General features: G+C 46.5%; 1 protein-coding gene across 1 annotated transcript; it reads right to left on the reverse strand.

The window, feature by feature from the left end:
* Nucleotides 1-17998: 17998 nt before the first annotated feature.
* On the reverse strand, nt 17999-18751 carry LOC109772159 (uncharacterized). The gene has a single exon (XM_020330852.4). It carries the CDS (start codon nt 18572-18574, stop codon nt 18215-18217), a length of 360 nt encoding a protein of 119 aa, XP_020186441.1. The 5' UTR covers nt 18575-18751; the 3' UTR covers nt 17999-18214.
* Nucleotides 18752-22628: the final 3877 nt, after the last annotated feature.

Genomic DNA, 22628 nt, shown 5'->3' on the forward strand with positions numbered 1-22628 from the left:
TTACCGCCTAGGCCACGCCTTGGTGCTTAAGCACCGCCTAGGCACTAGGCGAAAGCCAACCGCCTCGCTTACGCCTACCGCTTTTTCCAACCGCAGATGCCACAATGGGCGAATCAGCAGCAGTTCCCCTTCTAGTATCTGCCTCCTCCTCAGGTTTTTCCCCAACAATTCAGTCCTCAGATGCAACAGGTCCAGTTTGGAGGAAGTGGATCATCTACTGGAGGAAGTGTTCAGAACAGCCAGCCAGAATCTAGCAAGAACAAGAAAAAGAAGAACCAAAAGATCAAGCAGGCAGCTGCCACTACTGCTAGTGATGAATCCTCCTCCTTCAATGTTGACCCTAAGTTCATCGGGGCAATTTGCTATAACTATGGTCTCCCAGGTCACCTTGTGGGCATGTGTCCCATCCCAAAAGTGTGTTTCATCTGCAAGACCCCTGGCCACCACATGGATACATGTCCTACTTGGTACAAACCCTACCCTGCTGCCATGTACTGGGGAGTGCTAATAATGGTCTAGGATTTTTTCACATTGAAACTGGTGGCAAGGAGGACTGTGAGTGGCTAAACTTTGGGAATGTTGGCCTAGTCTTAATTGAAAAAGGAGAGATTACTGAGAAAGAGCTGGGGCTATGTTTTTCTGACATGTGGAAAACTAATTGTCCCTGGCAGATCAGAAGATATGATGAGAAAAAATTCATTGCCAGGTTTCCCCCCAACAAGAAGATCAAAGATTTGGTAGAATACCCTTCCATTAACCTGAAAAAAGAAGGAGTGACTATTTCTTTCAGTGACTGGAATGGGGAAATGCAAGCCTATGACACTCTAGAGGAAACTTGGATTGTGATTGAAGGACTGCCTCCCAAATGGATATCCTGGAACATCATTTCTCAAATATCTACTATGCTGGGTGTCCTTGTTAATGTTGATTGGCACACTATCTTCAGGAGCTTCTATGAGAAGGTGAGGATCCAGGTAGCTGTGAGAGACTCTGCTAAGATCCCCAGGGACAGAATGGTGGAGATACACCATGAACTATATCTGCTGCAGTTTGCTGTGGAGTCTGAGCCTGCTAGTGGTCATGAGTCAGATAATCCTCCAGGCCCTAATGACAACAATCCCTCTCAGAACAAGCATACTGAAGAAGAATTTGATTCCAGTGGTGATGACTTACTATGAGAAGATATGGATACTGGAAATAGCAACACCAATACTAAAGTCAAGCATCCAACCACTGGATCCAATGGAGCCAGGACTATGCAGAAGTGCTCTACACCTGCTCCCAGAGCTAATGAAGAAAATTTAGTCTCCTCAAATTTCCTGGGTGCACCTATGACCAAAAGCTACCTAGAAGCAGTAAAGAAGAGACACAATGATAACATGGGCACCCCTCTCCTTGATCAATTTTGAAGCTACTGCTGACAAGCCTGTTTCTCAGAAGTGCACTAGTACTCAGCAGAAATGGGGCCCTGTGATGGCCTCCAGGATTAGCACCAGAAATAAGAAAGATAACAGACTAGCTCTTCAAAAATCTCAGGAGTTAAAGCAAATTAAAAACCTGGAAAAACCTACGATAAGAAAAGGTACACACAACTCTTTCGCTTGCTTAGATGGTTCTCTCCTTATTAAAACTGCAGAGTGCTCAGGTATTAACCTGGGTGATAGCAGGGATAATATCAAAGATAATATTTGCACTATCAAGCAGATTGAGTTAGATAGACTTGCTAAATTTAATTCTGAAAATCCTGCTGTATTTTTACCTACTAGTATTGATATTACTGGTGAGGAATTTAGTGATACTGCTACCAATCCTGGGAGTAATGTTGAGTCAGAGGAGGGGACACATATAAATGTGCTCCCTACATCAGACTCCCCCTGGATTGAGGTTAATAGGAGATCTAACTCCTGTAGAGGGAGTAGAAAAATTGATTTTATTATTAACTGATAGGTATTTTTTTGGAACATTAGAGGGTTGAATGGCCCCATTAAAATTAACAAACTGAAAGAGCTCATTAGAGCCAATAGTCCTGATTTTATTTGTATTTCTGAGACCAAGAAAGAAGAATTTACTCTTCTTCAACTTGAAGCGTTTGACCCCAGATCTGATTTCCAATGGAAATGGCTCCCTGCAATTAACACTGCTGGAGGGGTTTTGATTGGATGTAAGGTAGATCTATTTGACTTAGTCCAATGTGACCTACACAAATTCAGTATTTCTTGCTTGCTTAAAAACAAACAGGATCTCTCTATTTGGAGACTTATTACTGTTTATGGCTCTGCCTATGACCAGTTTAAAGTGGATTTCATTAATGAACTCCACACCCTATTGACTGACTGGTCAGGGCCCACCCTGGTGGGGGGTGATTTTAATCTTATTAGAGAGGCTAGTGATAAAAACACTGGTGTTATTAATCAACACTGGGCTCAAAATGGATCTCTTTAATGACTGGATTAATAAATTTGGCTTATTAGAGCTCTAAATTAATGGGAGTAAATACACTTGGGGCAATAATCAGGACAATTTGGTGATGGCCACCTTAGATAGAGTTTTCATGACCACTGATTGGGCCTCTGCTTTCCCTGGTGTGCACCTTAAAGCCCTGCCTAGATTAGGGAGTGATCACACTCCTCTGGTTATTAATACTTGTGCTTTCTCCTTTCCAAAAGACAAGCATTTCAGATTTGAAAAGTGGTGCTTGGAAGTAGATGGGTTTAGAGATGTTGTGATCAAAGCTTGGACTGCTAAATGCCCTTTTAAAAAGGCAATAGATGTCTGTCAGTTCAAGATTAGAAATTCCAGAAAAGCCATGAAAGGATGGATGGCCAATTATGAGGCCGAGCAGAACAGGAACAAACAAGCCTTGGTGGATGAGTATAACTGTCTGGATATTTTTTCTGAATCCAATCCTCCTTCTCCCAACACTAACAGAAAGATCAAAAAAATTGCAGGGGACCTGGAAGAAATCTAGAGGAAAGAAGAAATCAAGGCCAGACAGAGATCAAGAGAGAGAGACATACTAGAAGGAGACTTAAATGCTGGCTACCTTAAAGTTGTAGCTAATCAAAAGAGGAGAAAGAAGCAGATCATGACACTTGAAGGAAATGAAGGTACTGTAACTGACCCTGAAGGTATCATGAATATTGCTGAGAATTACTACAAAAAACTATTTGGTTTCCAAGATAAAATTAACATCAACCTAAAAGATGACTTTTGGGAAGATGGAGAGAAGATTACTGATGCACATAATTGCATCCTAGACACCCCTTTCTCTGAAAAAGAAATTAAGGATGCTGTGTTTGGCTCATATGCTGAAGGAGCTCCTGGGCCAGATGGCTTTCCTTTTTTATTTTATCAGCAATTTTGGGACCTTATTAAAAGGTGACCTATTTGCTCTGTTTCATGATTGGGAGAAAGGAGATCTGACCTATTTAGACTCAACTTCTCCCCACTTACTTTAGTTCCCAAAGAGGCTGATGCCACTAGAATGGAGAAGTTTAGGCCTCTTGCAATGATCGATTGCAGTTTTAAGATTTTTGCTAAATTGCCACTAATAAGTTTGGCCCTATTTGGACTTAATTTCTCTGAACCAGACAGCCTTTATAAAAGGCAGATTTATTGCTGAGAGCATTATTGATGTTGGGTAACGTAGTAATTTCAAAAAAAATCGTACGCACACGCAAGATCATGGTGATGCATAGCAACGAGAGGGGAGAGTGTTGTCCACGTACCCTCATAGACCGAAAGCGGAAGTGTTAGAACAACGCGGTTGATGTAGTCGTACGTCTTCACGATCCGACCGATCCAAGTACCGAACGCACGGCACCTCCGAGTTCAGCACACGTTCAGCTCGATGACATCCCACGAACTCCGATCCAGCAGAGCTTCAAGGGAGAGTTCCGTCAGCACGATGCAGGGCTTCGCCTAAGCACTGCTACGATATGACCGAGGTGGATTATGGTGGAGGGGGCACCGCACACGGCTAAAAGATCAATGATCAATTGTTGTGTCTATGGGTGCCCCGGGCCACGTATATAAAGGAGTGGAGGAGGAGGAAGGGCCGGCCTAGCTATGGCGCGCCCTGGAGGAGTCCTACTCCCACCAGGAGTAGGATTCCCCCCTTCCATGTAGTAGGAGTAGGAGAGAAGGAAAGGGAAAAGAGAAGAGAAGGAAGGAGGGGGCGCCGCCCCTCCCCCTAGTCCAATTCGGACTAAGCCTTGGGGGGCGCACAGCCTCCCCTCTCTCTTTCCCCTAAAGCCCAATAAGGCCCATATACTCCCCGGCGAATTCCCGTAACTCCCCGGTACTCCGAAAAATACCCAAATCACTCGGAACCTTTCCGATGTCCGAATATAGTCGTCCAATATATCGATCTTTACGTTTCGACCATTTCGAGACTCCTCGTCATGTCCCCGATCTCATCCGGGACTCCAAACTACCTTCGGTACATCAAAACAAATAAACTCATATTACTGATCGTCACCGAACGTTAAGCGTGCGGACCCTACGAGTTCGAGAACTATGTAGACATGACCGAGACTCGTCTCCGGTCAATAACCAATAGCGGAACCTGGATGCTCATATTAGCTCCTACATATTCTACGAAGATCTTTATCGGTCAAACCGCATAACAACATACATTGTTTCATTTGTCATCGGTATGTTACTTGCCCGAGATTCGATCGTCGGTATCTCAATACCTAGTTCAATCTCGTTACCGGCAAGTCTCTTTACTCGTTCCGTAATACATCATCCCGCAACTAACTCATTAGTTGCATTGCTTGCAAGGCTTAAAGTGATGTGCATTATCGAGAGGGCCCAGAGATACCTCTTCGACAATCGGAGTGACAAATCCTAATCTTGATCTATGCCAACTCAACAAGTACCATCGAAGACACCTGTAGAGCACCTTTATAATCACCCAGTTACGTTGTGACGTTTGGTAGCACACAAAGTGTTCCTCCGGTATTCGGGAGTTGCATAATCTCATAGTCATAGGAACATGTATAAGTCATGAAGAAAGCAATAGCAATATACTAAACGATCGAATGCTAAGCTAATGGAATGGGTCAAGTCAATCACATCATTCTCTAATGATGTGATCCCGTTAATCAAATGACAACTCATGTCTATGGCTAGGAAACTTAACCATCTTTGATTCAACGAGCTAGTCAAGTAGAGGCATACTAGTGACACTCTGTTTGTCTATATATTCACACATGTACTAAGTTTTCGGTTAATACAATTCTAGTATGAATAATAAACATTTATCATGATATAAGGAAATATAAAGGGATAATTAGATTTATGCCCTAGTTGTGTCCCACTCGTCTGTTTTACCCCTAATTCCCAAAAGTCACTGGTTCTGTCCAAGTCACTTTGCTCCTATTATGCTTTTGCCCTTTGACCATTTGACCATCAGTTTGAAAACTTCATAACTAATTCATACTAAATCAGAAAAATGCAAATAAGATACCAAAATGTTCAGAAAAACATCACCTATATGTCAGTGTCATTTGCATTCATGAAAAAAGTGTTGGAAAGTGCCCATCCGAGTTTTAGCTCTTATGCTACCACCATGAATAGTAAAATCTAAAAAAGTTCAAAAAAAAATAAAAAAAATTGGTGGCAAAGAATGACAAATGTTTTAAGTGCCTGCCAAGTTTCATCAGGGAATAACATTCGTGGCTGTCGTGGCAAAAAAACAATCATCACTCCAAAATAGATTAATTTTTTGCCACGACTTCCACGAATGTCGTTCCCTAATGAAACTGGGCAAGCACTTAGAACATTTGTTGTTCTTCGCCACCATATTTTTTTTGATTTTTTTTGAATTTTTTAGAGTTCACTATTCATGGTGGTATCAAAAGAGATAAAACTCGGATGTGCACTTTCCAACATTTTTTCATGGATGCAAATGACACTGACATATAGGTGATGTTTTTCTGAACATTTTGGTATCTTATTTGCATTTTTCTGATTCAGTATGAATTAGTTATGAAGTTTTCAAACTGACGGTCAAACGGTCAAAGGGCAAAAGCATAAGAGGAGCAAAGTGACTTGGACAGAACCGGTGACTTTTGGGAATTAGGGGTAAAACAGACGAGTGGGACACAACTAGGGGCATAAATCTAATTATCCCAAATATAAATAACGACTTTATTATTGCCTCTAGGGCATATTTCCTTCAGTCTCCCACTTGCACTAGAGTCAATAATCTAGTTCACATTGTCATGTGATTTTAACACCAATAGTTCATATCTTTTTGTGATTAGTTCACATCTCTATGTGACTAATACCCAAAGGGTTTACTAGAGTCAATAATCTAGTTCACATCGCTATGTGATTAACACCGAAAGAGTATTAAGGTGTGATCATGTTTTGCTTGTGAGAGAAGTTTAGTCAACGGGTCTGTCAAATTCAGATCCGTATGTATTTTGCAAATCTCTATGTCAACAATGCTTTGCACGGAGCTACTCTAGATAATTGCTCCCACTTTCAATATGTATCCAGATTGAGACTTAGAGTCATCTGGATCAGTGTCAAAACTTGCATCGACGTAACCCTTTACGACGAACCTTTTTTCACCTCCATAATCGAGAAACATATCCTTATTCCACTAAGGATAATTTTGACTGCTGTCAAGTGATCTACTCCTAGATCACTATTGTACTCCCTTGCCAAACTCAGTGTAGGGTATACAATAGGTTTGGTACATAGCATGGCATACTTTATAGAACCTATGGCTGAGGCATAGGGAATGACTTTCATTGTCTCTCTATCTTCTGCCGTGGTCGGGCTTTGAGTCTTACTCAACTTCACACCTTGCAGCACAGGCAAGAACTCCTTCTTTGACTATTCCATTTCGAACTACTTCAAAATTTTGTCAAGGTATGTACTCATTGAAAAAACTTATCAAGCGTCTTGATCTATCTCTATAGATCTTGATGCTCAATATGTAAGTAGCTTCACCGAGGTCTTTCTTTGAAAAACTCCTTTCAAATAGTCCTTTATGATTTCCCGAAAATTCTACATTATTTCCGATCAACAATATGTCATTCACATATACTTATCAGAAATGTTGTAGTGCTCCCACTCACTTTCTTGTAAATACAGGCTTCACCGCAAGTCTGTATAAAACTATATGCTTTGATCAACTCATCAAAGCGTATATTCCAACTCCGAGATGCTTGCACCAGTCCATAGATGGATCGCTGGAGCTTGCACATTTTGTTATCACCTTTAGGATCAACAAAACCTTTTGGTTGCATCATATACAATTCTTATTTAAGAAATCCATTAAGGAATGTAGTTTTGACATCCATTTGCTAGATTTCATAAAATGTCGCAGTTTGCTAACATGATTCAGAAAGACTTTAAGCATCGCTACGAGTGAGAAAATCTCATCATAGTCAACACCTTGAACTTTGTCAAAAACCTTTTTTCGACAAGTCTAGCTTCGTAGATAGTAACACTACTATCAGCGTCTGTCTTCCTCTTGAAGATCCATTTATTTTCTATGGCTTGCCAATCAACGGGCAAGTCAACCAAAGTCCACACTTTGTTCTCATACATGGATCCCATCTCAGATTTCATGGCCTCAAGCCATTTCGCGGAATCTGGGCTCATCATCGCTTCCTCATAGTTTGTAGATTCGTCATGGTCAAGTAACATGACCTCCAGAACAGGATTACCGTACCACTCTGGTGCGGATATCACTCTGGTTGACCTACGAGGTTCGGTAGTAACTTGATCTGGAGTTACATGATCATCATCATTAGCTTCCTCACTAATTGGTGTAGGAGTCACAGGAACAGATTTCTGTGATGAACTACTTTCCAATAAGGGAGCAGGTACAGTTACCTCATCAAGTTCTACTTTCCTCCCACTCACTTCTTTCGAAAGAAAACTCCTTCTCCAGAAAGGGTCCATTCTTAGCAACGAATGTCTTGCCTTCGGATCTGTGATAGAAGGTGTACCCAACTGTCTCCTTTGGGTATCCTATGAAGACACATTTCTCCGATTTGGGTTTGAGCTTATCAGGATGAAACTTTTTCACATAAGCATCGCAACCCCAAACTTTAAGAAACGACAACTTGGGTTTCTTGCCAAACCACAGTTCATAAGGTGTCGTCTCAACGGATTTAGATGGTGCCCTATTTAACGTGAATGCAGCTGTCTCTAATGCATAACCCCAAAACGATAGTGGTAAATCGGTAAGAGACATCATAGATCGCACCATATCTAATAAAGTACGGTTATGACATTCGGACACACCATTATGCTATGGTGTTCCAGCTGGCATGAGTTTGTGAAACTATTCCACATTGTTTTAATTGAAGGCCAAACTTGTAACTCAAATATTTGCCTCTACGATCAGATTGTAGAAACTTTATTTTCTTATTACGATGATTCTCTACTTCACTCTGAAAATCTTTGAACTTTTCAAGTGTTTCAGACTTTGTGTTTCATCAAGTAGATATACCCATATCTGCTCAAATCATCTGTGAAGGTCAGAAAATAATGATACCCGCCGCGAGCCTCAACACTCATTGGACCGCATACATGGGTATGTATTATTTCCAATAAGTCAGTTGCTCGCTCCATTGTTCCGGAGAACGGAGTCTTAGTCATCTTGCCCTGAGGCATGGTTCGCAAGCATCAAGTGATTCATAATCAAGTGATTCCAAAAGCCCATCAGCATGGAGTTTCTTCATGCGCTTTACACCAATATGACCTAAACGGCAATGCCACAAATAAGTTGCACTATCATTATTAACTTTGCATCTTTTGGCTTCAATATTATGAATATGTGTATCACTATGATCGAGATCCAACAAACCATTTTCATTGGGTGTATGACCATAGAAGGTTTTATTCATGTAAACAGAACAGCAATTATTCTCTAACTTAAATGAATAACCATACTGCAATAAACATGATCAAATCATATTCATGCTCAATGCAAACACCAAATAACATTTGTTTAGGTTCAACACTAATCCCGAAAGTATAGGGAGTGTGCGATGATGATCTTATCAACCTTGAAACCACTTCCAACACACATCGTCACTTCACCCTTAACTAGTCTCTTCATTCTGCAACTCCCGTTTCGAGTTACTAATCTTAGCAACTGAACTAGTATCAAATACTGAGGGGTTGCTATAAACACTAGTAAAGTACACATCAATAACATGTATATCAAAAATACCTTTGTTCACTTTGCCATCCTTCTTATCCGCCAAATACTTGGGGCAGTCCCGCTTCCAGTGACCAGTCCCTTTGCAGTAGAAACTCTTAGTCTCAGGCTTAGGTCCGGACTTGGGTTTTTTCACTTGAGCAGCAACTTGCTTGCCGTTCTTCTTGAAATTCCCCTTCTTCCCTTTGCCCTTTTTCTTGAAACTAGTGGTCTTGTCAACCATCAACACTTGATGTTTTTCTTGATTTCTACCTTCGTCGATTCCAGCATCGCGAAGAGCTCGGGAATCATTTTCATCATCCCTTGCATATTATAGTTCATCACGAAGTTCGAGTAACTTGGTGATAGTGACTAGAGAACTCTGTCAATCACTATTTTATCTGGAAGATTAACTCCCACTTGATTCAAGCAATTGTAGTACCCAGACAATCTGAGCACATGCTCATTGGTTGAGCTATTCTCCTCCATCTTGTAGGCAAAGTACTGTCAGAGGTCTCATACCTCTTGACACGGGCATGAGTATGAAATACCAATTTCAACTCTTGGAACATCTTATATGCTCCATGGCGTTCAAAACATTTTTGAAGTCCCGGTTCTAAGCCATAAAGCATGGTGCACTAAACTATCAAGTAGTCATCATACCGAGCTTTGTCAAACGTTCATAACGTCTGCATATGCTCCTGCAATAGGTCTGTCACCTAGCGGTGCATCAAGGACATAATTCTTCTGTGCATCAAGGAGGATAATCTTCAGATCACGGAGCTAGTCCGCATCTTTGCTACTGACATCTTTCAACTTATTTTTCTCTAGGAACATATCAAAAAATAAACGGGGAACTACATCGCGAGCTATTAATCTACAACATAGATATGCAAATACTATCAGGACTAAGTTCATGATAAATTAATGTTCAATTAATCATATTACTTAAGAACTCCCACTTAGATAGACATCCCTCTAATCATCTAAGTGATCACGTGATCCATATCAACTAAACCATGTCCAATCATCACGTGAGATGGAGTAGTTTTCAATGGTGAACATCACTATGTTGATCATATCTACTATATGATTCACGCTCGACCTTTCGGTCTCCAGTGTTCCGAGGCCATATCTGCATATGCTAGGCTCGTCAAGTTTAACCCGAGTATTCTGCGTGTGCAAAACTGGCTTGCACCCGTTGTATGTGAACGTAGAGCTTATCACACCCGATCATCACGTGGTGTCTCAGCACGAAGAACTGTAGCAACGGTGCATACTCAGGGAGAACACTTATACCTTGAAATTTAGTGAGAGATCATCTTATAATGCTACCGTCGATCTAAGCAAAATAAGATGCATAAAAGATAAACATCACACGCAATCAATATAAGTGATATGATATGGCCATCATCATCTTGTGCCTTTAATCTCCATCTCCAAAGCACCGTCATGATCACCGTCGTCACCGGCTTGACACCTTGATCTCCATCGAAGCATCGTTGTCGTCTCGCCAACTATCGCTTCTACGACTATCGCTACCGCTTAGTGATAAAGTAAAGCAATTACATGGCGATTGCATTTCATACAATAAAGCGACAACCATAAGGCTCGTGCCAGTTGCCGATAACTTTTACAAAACATGATCATCTCATACAACAATTTATAGTATCATCATGTCTTGACCATATCACATCACAACATGCCCTACAAAAACAAGTTAGACGTCCTCTACTTTGTTGTTGCAAGTTTTACGTGGCTGCTACGGGCTTAGCAAGAACCGTTCTTACCTACGCATCAAAAACCACAACGATTTTTCGTCAAGTGTGCTGTTTTAACCTTCACAAGGACCGGGCGTAGTCACACTCAGTTCAACTAAAGTTAGAGAAACTGACACCCGCCAGCCACCTGTGTGCGAAGCACGTCGGTAGAACCAGTCTCGCGTAAGCGTACGCGTAATGTCGGTCCGAGCCACTTCATCCAACAATACCGCCGGATCAAAGTATGACATGCCGGTAAGCAGTATGACTTGTATCACCCACAACTCACTTGTGTTCTACTCGTGCATATAACATCTACGCATAAACCTGGCTCGGATGCCACTGTTGGGTAACGTAGTAATTTCAAAAAAAATCCTACGCACACGCAAGATCATGGTGATGCATAACAACGAGAGGGGAGAGTGTTGTCCACGTACCCTCGTAGACCGAAAGCGGAAGCATTAGAACAACGCGGTTGATGTAGTCGTACGTCTTCACGATCCGACCGATCCAAGTACCGAATGCATGGCACCTCCGAGTTCAGCACACGTTCAGCTCGATGACGTCCCATGAACTCCGATCCAACAGAGCTCCGAGGGAGAGTTCCGTCAGCATGACGGCATGATGATGGTGATGATGATGCTACCGACGCAGGGCTTCGCCTAAGCACTGCTACGATATGACCGAGGTGGATTATGGTGGAGGGGGCACCGCACACGGCTAAAAGATCAATGATCAATTGTTGTGTCTATGGGGTGCCCCCTGGCCACGTATATAAAGGAGTGGAGGAGGGGGGAGGGCCGGCCTAGCTATGGCGCGCCCTGGAGGAGTCCTACTCCCACCAGGAGTAGGATTCCCCCCTTCCATGTAGTAGGAGTAGGAGAGAAGGAAAGGGAAAAGAGAAGAGAAGGAAGGAGGGGGCGTCGCCCCTCCCCCTAGTCCAATTCGGACTAAGCCTTGGGGGGGCGTGCAGCCTCCCCTCTCTCTTTCCCCTAAAACCCAATAAGGCCCATATACTCCCCGGCGAATTACCGTAACTCTCCGGTACTCCGAAAAATACCCGAATCACTCGGAACCTTTCCGATGTCCGAATATAGTCGTCCAATATATCGATATTTACGTCTCGACGATTTCGAGACTCCTCGTCATGTCCCCGATCTCATCCAGGACTCCGAACTACCTTCGGTACATCAAAACAAATAAACTCATATTACCGATCGTCACCGAACGTTAAGCGTGCGGACCCTACGGGTTCGAGAACTATGTAGACATGACCGAGACTCGTCTCCGGTCAATAACCAATAGCGGAACCTGGATGCTCATATTGGCTCCTACATATTCTACGAAGATCTTTATCGGTCAAACCGCATAACAACATACGTTGTTCCCTTTGTCATCGGTATGTTACTTGCCCGAGATTCGATCGTCGGTATCTCAATACCTAGTTCAATCTCGTTACCGGCAAGTCTCTTTACTCGTTCCGTAATACATCATCCCGCAACTAACTCATTAGTTGCATTGCTTGCAAGGCTTAAAGTGATGTGCACTACCGAGAGGGCCCAGAGATACCTCTCCGACAATCTGAGTGACAAATACTAATCTTGATCTATGCCAACTCAACAAGTACCATCGAAGACACCTGTAGAGCACCTTTATAATCACCCAGTTACGTTGTGACGTTTGGTAGCACACAAAGTGTTCCTCCGGTATTTGGGAGTTGCATAATCTCATAGTCATAGGAACATGTATAAGTCATGAAGAAAGCAATAGCAATATACTAAACGATCGAATGCTAAGCTAACGGAATGGGTCAAGTCAATCACATCATTCTCTAATGATGTGATACTGTTAATCAAATGACAACTCATGTCTATGGCTAGGAAACTTAACCATCTTTGATTCAACGAGCTAGTCAAGTAGAGGCATACTAGTGACACTCTGTTTGTCTGTTATTCACACATATACTAAGTTTCCGGTTAATACAATTCTAGCATGAATAATAAACATTTATCATGATATAAGGAAATATAAATAACGACTTTATTATTGCCTCTAGGGCATATTTCCTTCAATTGCAGCCCATGAAATTATTCATTTTGTTCACTCCAGTAAGCAATCTGATTTTGTGTTTAAATTAGATTATGAAAAAGCTTATGACATGATCAACAGAGAATTTCTGATAGACATGATGCATAAGAGAGGTTTTAGTGCTAAATGAATGAGGAAAGTTGAATCCCTGCTATATAAAGGCTCTGTTGGAGTTACTATTAATAATAGAAACAGTGATTTCTCTGTTCCTGGTAAAGGGGTGAGACAAGGGGACCCATATTCCCCTTTGCTTTTCAATCTAGTAGCTGATGTCTTTACTAGAATTCTTGTTAAAGCCTCAAGAAATAATATCCTTGAAGGTCTTTTCCCTAGCTCCAATGCAGCTGGCATCATAAGTATGCAATATGCTGATGACACTTTACTTTTTCTCAGTAATAACACTTCTCATGCTAGAAACCTTAAATGGTTGCTTTCCTGCTTTGAACAATTATCTGGTATGAGAATTAATTTTCACAAATGTGACCTAGTGCCCATTAATATAAATGAGGATGATGCCAATATATTTGCTCAAATCCTTGGTTGCAAGATTAGTGAGTTTCCTATTAAATATTTAGGTGCTCCACTCCATCACAGAAAACTAAAAAAAAGTGAGCTCCAGCCTACTGTTGATAAAATTATCAAGAGAGGAGCTGGATGGAGGGGGAGATTACTGTCTTCTGGCAAGAGACTCACGTTAGTGAAGCCTTGTCTAGCCACTATTCCTCGCTACCTGATGGGGATAATTAAATTCCCAAAATGGGCCATAAAACTAATTAATTCTCAATTAGCTCACTGTTTTTGGGATGGTTATGAGGGTCATCATAAAAATCACCTTGCTGCCTGGGGGAATGTGACCCTTCAAAAGCAACACGGAGGTCTAGGTATCCCTAATATTGCTGATATGAATCTTTGCCTTCTAGCTTCCTGGATTAAGAGATATTTCTTGGACGAGGGCAAGATTTGGAAGCAAATTATTGATGCCAAATATAGAACTCATAGCCCTAACATTTTTACTTGCCCTGGCAATGGTGCTTCCCCCTTTTGGAAAGGGATCCTTTGGGCTGTTAAAGCCACTAGTATGGGATATTCCTGGACAGTTGGGAATGGCAACAGCATTAGATTCTGGGAAGGTCAATGGATTGGACATACCACCCTTGCTACCCAATATTGGGACTTGTACACAATTGCCAACGACCATAATGTTTCTATCAGTGAAGTATGGGATGGCACTAACCTTAAAATTATTTTTAGGAGGTGTTTCACCCAAAAGATGCTAGCTGATTGGAATGATCTCTGCAGTCGCATTATTAATATTAATCTGGATTACAGGGAAGATGAAGCTAAGGGTGTCTACACTGTCAAATTTTTCTACAACATTGTTAATTTTAGGGGGGTTGGGCCGGGTAACTTACCAGTTATTTGGAATATCAATGTCCCCCTGAGGATTCAGATCTTTCTCCGGCTTATGGCCAAAAACAAATTATTAACAAGAGATAATCTGCAAAAAAGACAACATGTAGGAGATAATACTTGTCTTTTCTGTGGTGAACCTGAATCTATTGAACATTTATTTTTTGGCTGTGTTGTTGCGATAGAACTATGGAGAGTGATTTTTGATATATCTAATAAACAAGCCGGAATGTCCGTTGATGACATGCTGGCCTGGTGGTTTAATCATAAAAATCACTCAGCGGACTGTTTGTTACATTCTGCTGTCCTTTCGACTCTGTGGAAGTATCGTAACGACATTTGTTTCAACCATGTTCCCTGGCTTGGGATGCAGGTGCTGTGGAGGAAAACTGCTATCATGCTAGACAGTTGGATGGTTCGATGCTCTCGCCCTGTCAAAGAAAGGGTGACACACTTGGTGAGAAAGCTGGAGCAGGAAGCGCGAGCACCCCCCCTCCTGATGTGGCCAGACCCTGGCTAGGTCTTCTGTAGTGCTCGGAGATGCTGCGCGAACCGTGTCACTGATGGAGAACTGGGGTGGTTTCCTCTGAGATATTCTATTGCAGCTCCCAGTTCCTCTTTCTCTGCCGGTTTGGTAGTTTCTTTGAGACTAGCTTCTTAAAACTGTAGTAGTTTAGTATTTTGGCGTTCTGCCTATTGAGGCTGGGACAAATCTTTTGCTGGGGCAGCGTGTGTGCTGTTTACTTCCCTGCGTGCTTGTAACAGGATGATGACTGTCTGGGGTTTCATTTGGTAATACAAGTGGAGCCGGGGCCGAGAGCCCTTTTTCTCTAAAAAAAGATGTTTTCTATTCGGAAGAAACAAGTCTGGCATAAAGGTATGAGAAGACCCATGAATTTCACAGAAAACTTTCTGGAAAATTTTCAATTTGTCAATGCGATCGGAGACCAATGGCTTCATTGATTTAAAGGATTTTTCATAGAATTTTTAGCGAATTTGAATCCTTAAAGAGTTTTCTAATGTTAATGTTTTGCGAAAAATATAATTCACTGAAAGCACAAAGCATCTCAAACATATTAAAAATACATCGAGATTCCGAGACCATCGAACGACCACTACTGCCGGCAGAACGTGAGCCGACGCACCGTTGTCGCCGCTCCCCTACTGGAGATGGTTTGACCCTGTCGATGACAGCTAGGAAGTCTTCGTGCATGCGTCCCTAAGGACCTGCGCCTTGGAGCTACAATCGTCGCCGTTGAACTCTTGAATTGATCTGAAGCACCTGACACCAAATCTCGCCACAAGACGAGGGACCCCAACCTCATCGCCCCAAGGAGCCGGCAGGAATCTACGCCGGAGCTCCAACTACTGCATTTAGAACGAACTCGAGGAGGATCGGAGTCCGGGAGACAAACTCGAAGAAGAAGCACCGCACCTGCGAGGACTAATTAACCCTAACCAAATCTACTAACTGGAGCAGAGGCACCATATTTCCCTCCTCGCCACCGGTCGCCGGAGTGGCAGGCGGATGGGAGGTGAATCTAAGGGCCCGCTGGTAAAACCTGAAGGGGAAAGTTCACCCTAGCCGTCTAGGGTTACGGGAGGAAAACGAGAGGCCTATATGTATTTTTATTCTTAGGATTGAGTTCTATACACATTTACATTCCTAATGGATCCTAATTTGGCAATGAAACTCGAACTGTTGGCTCGAACTTCACTTGCCGACATTGCATGAAATATTTATTATTTCGGGTGCCGTACTGTTATGATTGAAGATGAATAGGTAAAAAGTTTTTTCCGAAAAGAAAAGGGTGAAACCATTTGAAAAAAATTACAATATCAATTCAAACCATTTGAAAAAAAAAACGTTTGTTTTTCTTAATGCTAGCCAAACATGCTCAATCCAATAAAAATCGAATGAACATGATATGTCAATCACATGTCTTCTTGTTCATGCGTATTCATAATCCGGCAGAACCTAAACTGGGCCTAGTAGTTGGATCCTCCGGTTGAGCCGTGCTTTCGGATTTCGCTCGTGCAAGAGGTCAACCCTGCCTCGATCCAATCATGAACACGTCGAAAGAGAAAGGGAATCAATTCAACGAGAGGAAATTGATCGCTTTCGTCGGGTCACGCAAGTTGCAACTTGCAAGCTAGTCCCGGTTTATTACTCCTACTTTGCTACGTACTCCGGCTGGCTAGGTAGGCCGCCATGTCATGTCAGCACACCACACCACACCACATGGCCGCTTTCCGGGTCGACGCTGCACCGAGTGGCGCCGGCCCCGGGGGCGCGCGAGCCCGGTATGCGCGCCCGTGACGGAGTGACCGCAGCGGCATCATCGCATATATCGGGACTCGACGCCGCCAGAGCAGACCGGTTTTCGTTCGGACTAGCTAGGCGGCTACTTTAGCTAGGCTAGCCAGGCATCGGAACTCGCAAGTTTCGCCGCTAGCTAGCGAGCGCTGGTTATTGCACCCTACCGCCCATCGGGCATCTCCGTGTCGTTGCCTTTGTAGTGTACTCGATCCAGTGCGCGCAGCACGCCATGGAGGATGCATGCATGCATGGCAGGGAACTGGATGCAAATCCACGAGTTGGACGGTCAAAAACCTTTCCCGTGCGGTAGTCGTCTGCGCTCGGCGCACACGTGGGCGAGGATCCAGCAGCGTATCCGCTCGAAAAACCCGTACATAAAAGCAGCGGCGCAGCGATTCTCCGATCGCGGCCAGATTCCTCCAGGTTTGTCCGGTTGCAGCATCAAGAGAAGGGCCCCGTGGACGTGGGCCTCGCTAAAGCTACCACTCCTCTTCTCTTCTCTTCTCTTCTCATCGCCAGTCCTCTCGTTTTCGACCAGAGAGGCGCGTACGCTACGTCGACAGCACGAGGCATGCGCGACTTCTCTTACACCGCCGCACGTCACCAGCCCATGCACCCACGCAACACACACACTTGCTCTTGCTCGCGCGTACCGACTGGCATTGGCGTCAGGCATTGAGCCACGCACGAGTTCGCCAGGTTGATATCTCACTGACGAGGGAGCCCAAGCCGTGCATGATTGAAGGCGACGACACAACAGTTGCCATCAGGCCTTCACTACGTCCGCAAAATCTCCAGTGCAGTACATGGGGGAGGCTCCTTCTGGAAGACGGACTGCATGTGTACGTGGGGGAGGTCGATCGCCATTAAGCCATGATCTATGGCTTAATGGCCGGTAAAAAAAAAACAGCTTCTGCCCCGGCCGTGGCGTTCTGGAATGCAAGCTAATGTAAAAATACTTCAGAGTCGAATCTTCCACTGTACACTTCAGTATATATTTAGCACCGTGTCAGTCATAACTGAGCCTGAGTAGACTGTCTGACCGACTGCCGAATCACTGTCAGCCACTCACTCAGTCTATGAGGAGGAGAATTTACTCCTACCACGTATGCCTCGGAGTAGAATAATCTGCGGGGCTACGGAAACCCTTTTCTTTGTACACAAAAATTGCACGTACGTACGTACTTATCCAACTAATCTGCGGGCCTGCCAACCGAATACTAGGCAGAGAGATCGGCACTAAGGTAGTGGCAACTGTTGCTTACATTCCGATCATCTTAAACGACAAGAAACACCAACAACAGAGTACTACTAGAAGCTATGCTAACATGGCTGCCGCTGCTAGCGCGACCGAAAGAAACGCAAGAAGGTTTGATTTACAGCCAGGATCAAGAATCGGGACCGAATGAAACACTGATCGATGCGCGCCCACGGAGCTGCCGAGACGGGATCGTGCGTGTCTCATCGCTCGGCCGGCGGCGGGTGGTGGTGGTGGTGGTGGTTGGTCCCGAGGCGGCGGCACGCGCCGGAGGCGAAGAGGGAGAGCCAGGCGACGAGCGGGGTGCCGAGGAGGACGAGGCCGACGGGCACCATCCAGAGCTGCTCCCGCGCCGGGTGGAACACCACCGCCCACCACACCAGGACGCCGGCCCCCGCCAGCCCCACCGCCGCCACGCCCGCCGCCACGGCGCAGCACGCCCACGACCACGCCCACCCCGCCTCCGTCGACCGCCGCCCTACTCCTCGGCCCGTCTCCATGGCCGCCATGACGGCTCCGTCGGCGGCCTTGGAGCCATGCGACGATCCTTGCTGCAGCGCCATTGCGGGGTCTGCTCCTCCTATGCGTGCGCGCGCGTCTGAGGGCGGAGGAGGGAGAGCGCGGCGAGTGAATATACTGGCGCGGCGCGGGCGGGGGAGGGGGGAAGTGGGCGGCCGAGGCCCAGCCGGGGTTATCTGGTGATGGCGACTCCGAGGGCCGGAAAGGCGCCGTTTCCTTCTCCTTCACGACGCGTCGTATTTATTTACTGCTCTCCACGTCGGAGTTAACCAACCCGAGCCCATCGCATGCCCGCCAGCTGCCCGGCCCGTGGCCGTGGCCGTTTCCGGTCGGTGAGCACACGCTCCAGCTCGCCCAAGCGAAAGCTCAGCGCCCGCTGTTTCCGGCTAATAACTCTGCCGTGTTGCTTGCTTTCCTAGGACCAGAGGCGACGACGACGACGATGACCTTGGTTTGTCCGGTCGTCGGTCCAGCCAGGCCAGGTGTCCGGCGGGCCGGCGCCATGCACCAGGGCTGGGCCGGGACGGACGCTTGTCGTGCCGTGTCGGATGCGTCCCGCACAACACATGATGGGCGGGCGGTGTGCCGGTGCCAGTGCACTGCGAGGTCCGTCCGTGTCTGGTTGATTCACACGGGCAGGAGGTGCGGGCGTGTGCTCGTGCGTCTCTGGATCATGCATTGCATCGCATCCATCATCCGTCAGTACAGTAGTATTCCCGATCGCGATCCTCATCAAAGAAAACAAAAATCCTGGCGTCGCCGCGGGTCCCTGGACTAATCCTCGGAATCAAAGTCGGCCAGCTCTCTGTCCTATCCGCCGAGAATCCCAGCCGGGCCTACCCCGGTTTGTCATGGGAATATTTTCTTCAAAAACACGCCGCACTGTGCGAGTCAACATAAGTGGCGATCCATGCCGCCGTCCCAAAAGGCTGCTCAAATGAGACGCATGTGCTCCTCTCCAGGCCTCCTTTCCCACGTTTCTGGCTGCAAAAAACGCCTATCCCTGGGACTCGATCGGTGTTCAGATATACCAGTTTCAGGTAAGATCGATACTCGCACAGGCTTCACGCTGAAGCCAGCATCCGCACCTTGATTCTCCAAGTTGCTACTATCACCATCTGAAATCTCATCTTCACAGTTTTTTCCACGGCAAGGTTCTCTCTCTCGCGGAGTAAATTTTCCCCAGCTGCTTCACAAAGAAGCTGATCGTAAGATTCACCGGCTGATAGCACGACCGCACACAAACTTCTTCACCGACAGTGATGCTGTCGCCCGTACTGATAACGAAACTTCAGCCATCAGAAAACTGCAGAGCACATTCTCCTGTGGACGAATGGAGCGGCTAAACGAGCACGCAAGAGGCTGCTGATGATACTACCAAACGGATACATCGCAGTCTAATGGAGGCCGTTCCCCGTCGACGGCGCACCTGACGAAGGATTGATTATCGTACCGGATGAACATGAACTGTCCTTCAGGAGCCACTGTGGAAAGGGATCTTGTAATGGTGCTAAAGACATCGACCACAGATACTGTAAAGCTAGTGATCGTTGCAGCATACCTACAGCAGATCTTCCGGTAGCCCCGCCGTCCCCCCTGCCCGTGCGGCGCTGGCGGCGACGGGCCGGCTTTTCCCGGCGGGTGGGTTGGCGGCGATCCTGCAAGCCACGGGTGCCCTTGATGCGGCGGCGCGGCCGTTAGTCGTGGGGCGGGGCGGTGGCGCTCGTGGTTGGCGGCGCCCGCTCGGACTAGATCTGAGCCCTTTTGGGCCTCATCTGGGTTGGGACCGGCCGGCGCCTTGGCGCGCGGCGGCCATGCTCCTTGGTGGTGGTGGCGAGGTGCCGGTGGTCTGCGGGCAGTGAAGGCTTCGTCGGCCGGCGTGCTGCATTGTGGGGACAGGGACTGTCCGGACCCATTTGGATCCGGCAGGGCCGTCGGGGCCTGGCAGGTCCTTGTTGCTGCGTCCGGTCGGCTCCGCGAGGGCGGTGGAGGTTGTCCCCTCCCGCCGGTCGAGTTGTGGTTGCTCCCTTGGCTGTTGTCTCCTTTCCCTCCCTCCAGGTCTTGTGTTGGCGGCCCTACTGAGACAACGATGTTGGTTCGATGACCATGGTGGCACAGGCTGGTGGGCGCGATTGGGTGGTGCATTATGGAGTGTCTGGGGTGGCGGTGGTTGTTTTGGGTCGGGAGAAATTCCTGGCGACTCGTCCGGCACCCACGCGGTGACGCCTGCAGGTGCCGCCGGACCTTCCTGAAGGGCGTCGGGTATACCCCTTCCCCACTGCCCTCCGCGTACCGGGGGAAACCCTAGGATTTGTTCAGGCAACAGCGGCGGCGCCGTCGCATTCCTTCTTGAAGGTGTTGCTTCGTACACGACGCTTCGGAATGCTAGGAACGCGGTGGTACTTCTCCGGAGGGTGCAGCGGTTGCCGGTCTTCTTCGCTTTGTTGATCTACCGGTGTCGGCATTTGTTTCTCTTTCCTTTCTCTTTTTTCTTTTCTTTTGGGCTTATTTGTGTTGTGGCCCCAGCGAGCTGGATGTATTGAATGGTTGCTTTATAATATATAAAGCGGAAAAAACCCTTTTATCGTTAACTGTTGTTCATATTGGCTATGGAGGTGCTAAGGCCAGGGCTGGTTAATTAGAACGTACCTAACATTACCAAATGATGGATGGATGGCTACTTCTACCGTGCCTACAAGCTACATTGCTTAATCAGCCATCAGGGATAGGGAGCACCATCACAACTGTTGATCGGAACACGTAAGAAAGCACACGCACACCACTCCTCGAAAAGTGGGCCAATTCAAGATAGCACGCAGAAGTCATCGTCATCAGTCTCCCTTAGAGGTGTCCTCGCCCTCCCTAAAACTCCGAGCAAGTGACTGATTTCACCGCCGGCGATCGTGGACTCAAAATGATTGTGGGTGATGTGCCGGTGCCGCTGCAAGGTCCGTCCGTCCGTGTCTGGTTGATTCACGCGGGCGGGAGGTGCAGGCGCGTGCTCGTGCGTCTCTGGATTTTGCATTGCATCGCATCCATCATCCATCAATACAGTAGTATTCCCGATCGCGATCCTCATCAAACAAAGCAAAAACCCTGAATCAAAGTTTCCGAGCTCTCCGTCCTATCCGCCGAGAATCCCAGCCGGGCCGGGCCGGTCCTACCCCTGTTTGTTTTGGGAATATTTTCTTCAAGAACACGCTGCACTGTGTTGCTCTCGAAAAAGAAAAAGAAAATGCTGCACTGTGTGAGTCAACATCGGCGTGTTTGGTTGCCCGCATCGAGCCCAACCAGGCCCGCGCGGGAAGGGAGAGGCCTGTTTGGTTGCCTGGTTTTCCTGTTGGGCCTGCATCACACGCTTCTCAAAGCAGCCCAGAGCCTGGCTCGTTGGAAACGCTCGGATTGGCAGTTTCTCGCGAGCCAGGCTGAGTGCGGCGTGAGGTCGCACGGGCGGGAGCGAGGCGAGGGCGAGGGAGGATGGCGGGAGATGGAAATCTGGCGCGCCGTCCCGGCGCCAAATTAGCCTCACCCCCCTTTCACTCGCTCACCCATAGCCACTGGCCCCCTTTCTTCCCTACTGTCTCACCACCGGCAGCGACTGCGATTTCAGATCTGCGGTATAGGCGGCGGCGGAGGAGGAGGAAGAGGCAGCGGCGTTTGCGGCGAATCTGGTGCTCCCCTTGCTGTTGGCCACCGTCTGGTCGACCTAGTCTGTGCCATGGCTCCCCTAAGCCGTCCTCGTCTCCAATGCCGGTAAGCAGCACCCCTCCCCCCTTTGTTAGCTCAGTGGTTAAGCCGTTAAGCTAGGTGTAGGATCGATTTCCCACTGAACGAACCGTCGATGTCGACTAGGTTATGGACTTACGGATGAGGCTGATAATCCAGGCAGCAGCACTGATTAGTGTGATTCAGGCATGGGTCATGTTGATGCACCAGAGAGCTGTTCGTCGTGCTGGGAGACCTTTGATCCGCTATGGTCCATTGTTTCCCCGGGAACAGGAGAGGATCCAAAATCTGAACTACATCTACAACTGCAATGACGTCGAGGCTCTGTGGATGCTTAGAATGAAAAGAGCACCATTTGCCAGGCTTGTCGAG

This window comes from Aegilops tauschii, chromosome 4, assembly GCF_002575655.3.
Source record: "Aegilops tauschii subsp. strangulata cultivar AL8/78 chromosome 4, Aet v6.0, whole genome shotgun sequence".
Lineage (NCBI taxonomy): Eukaryota > Viridiplantae > Streptophyta > Magnoliopsida > Poales > Poaceae > Aegilops > Aegilops tauschii.

Excerpts from the sequence above, each read along its gene's own strand:
- LOC109772159 (XM_020330852.4), bottom strand. The coding sequence starts at position 18,574 with ATGGCGCTGCAGCAAGGATCGTCGCATGGCTCCAAGGCCGCCGACGGA.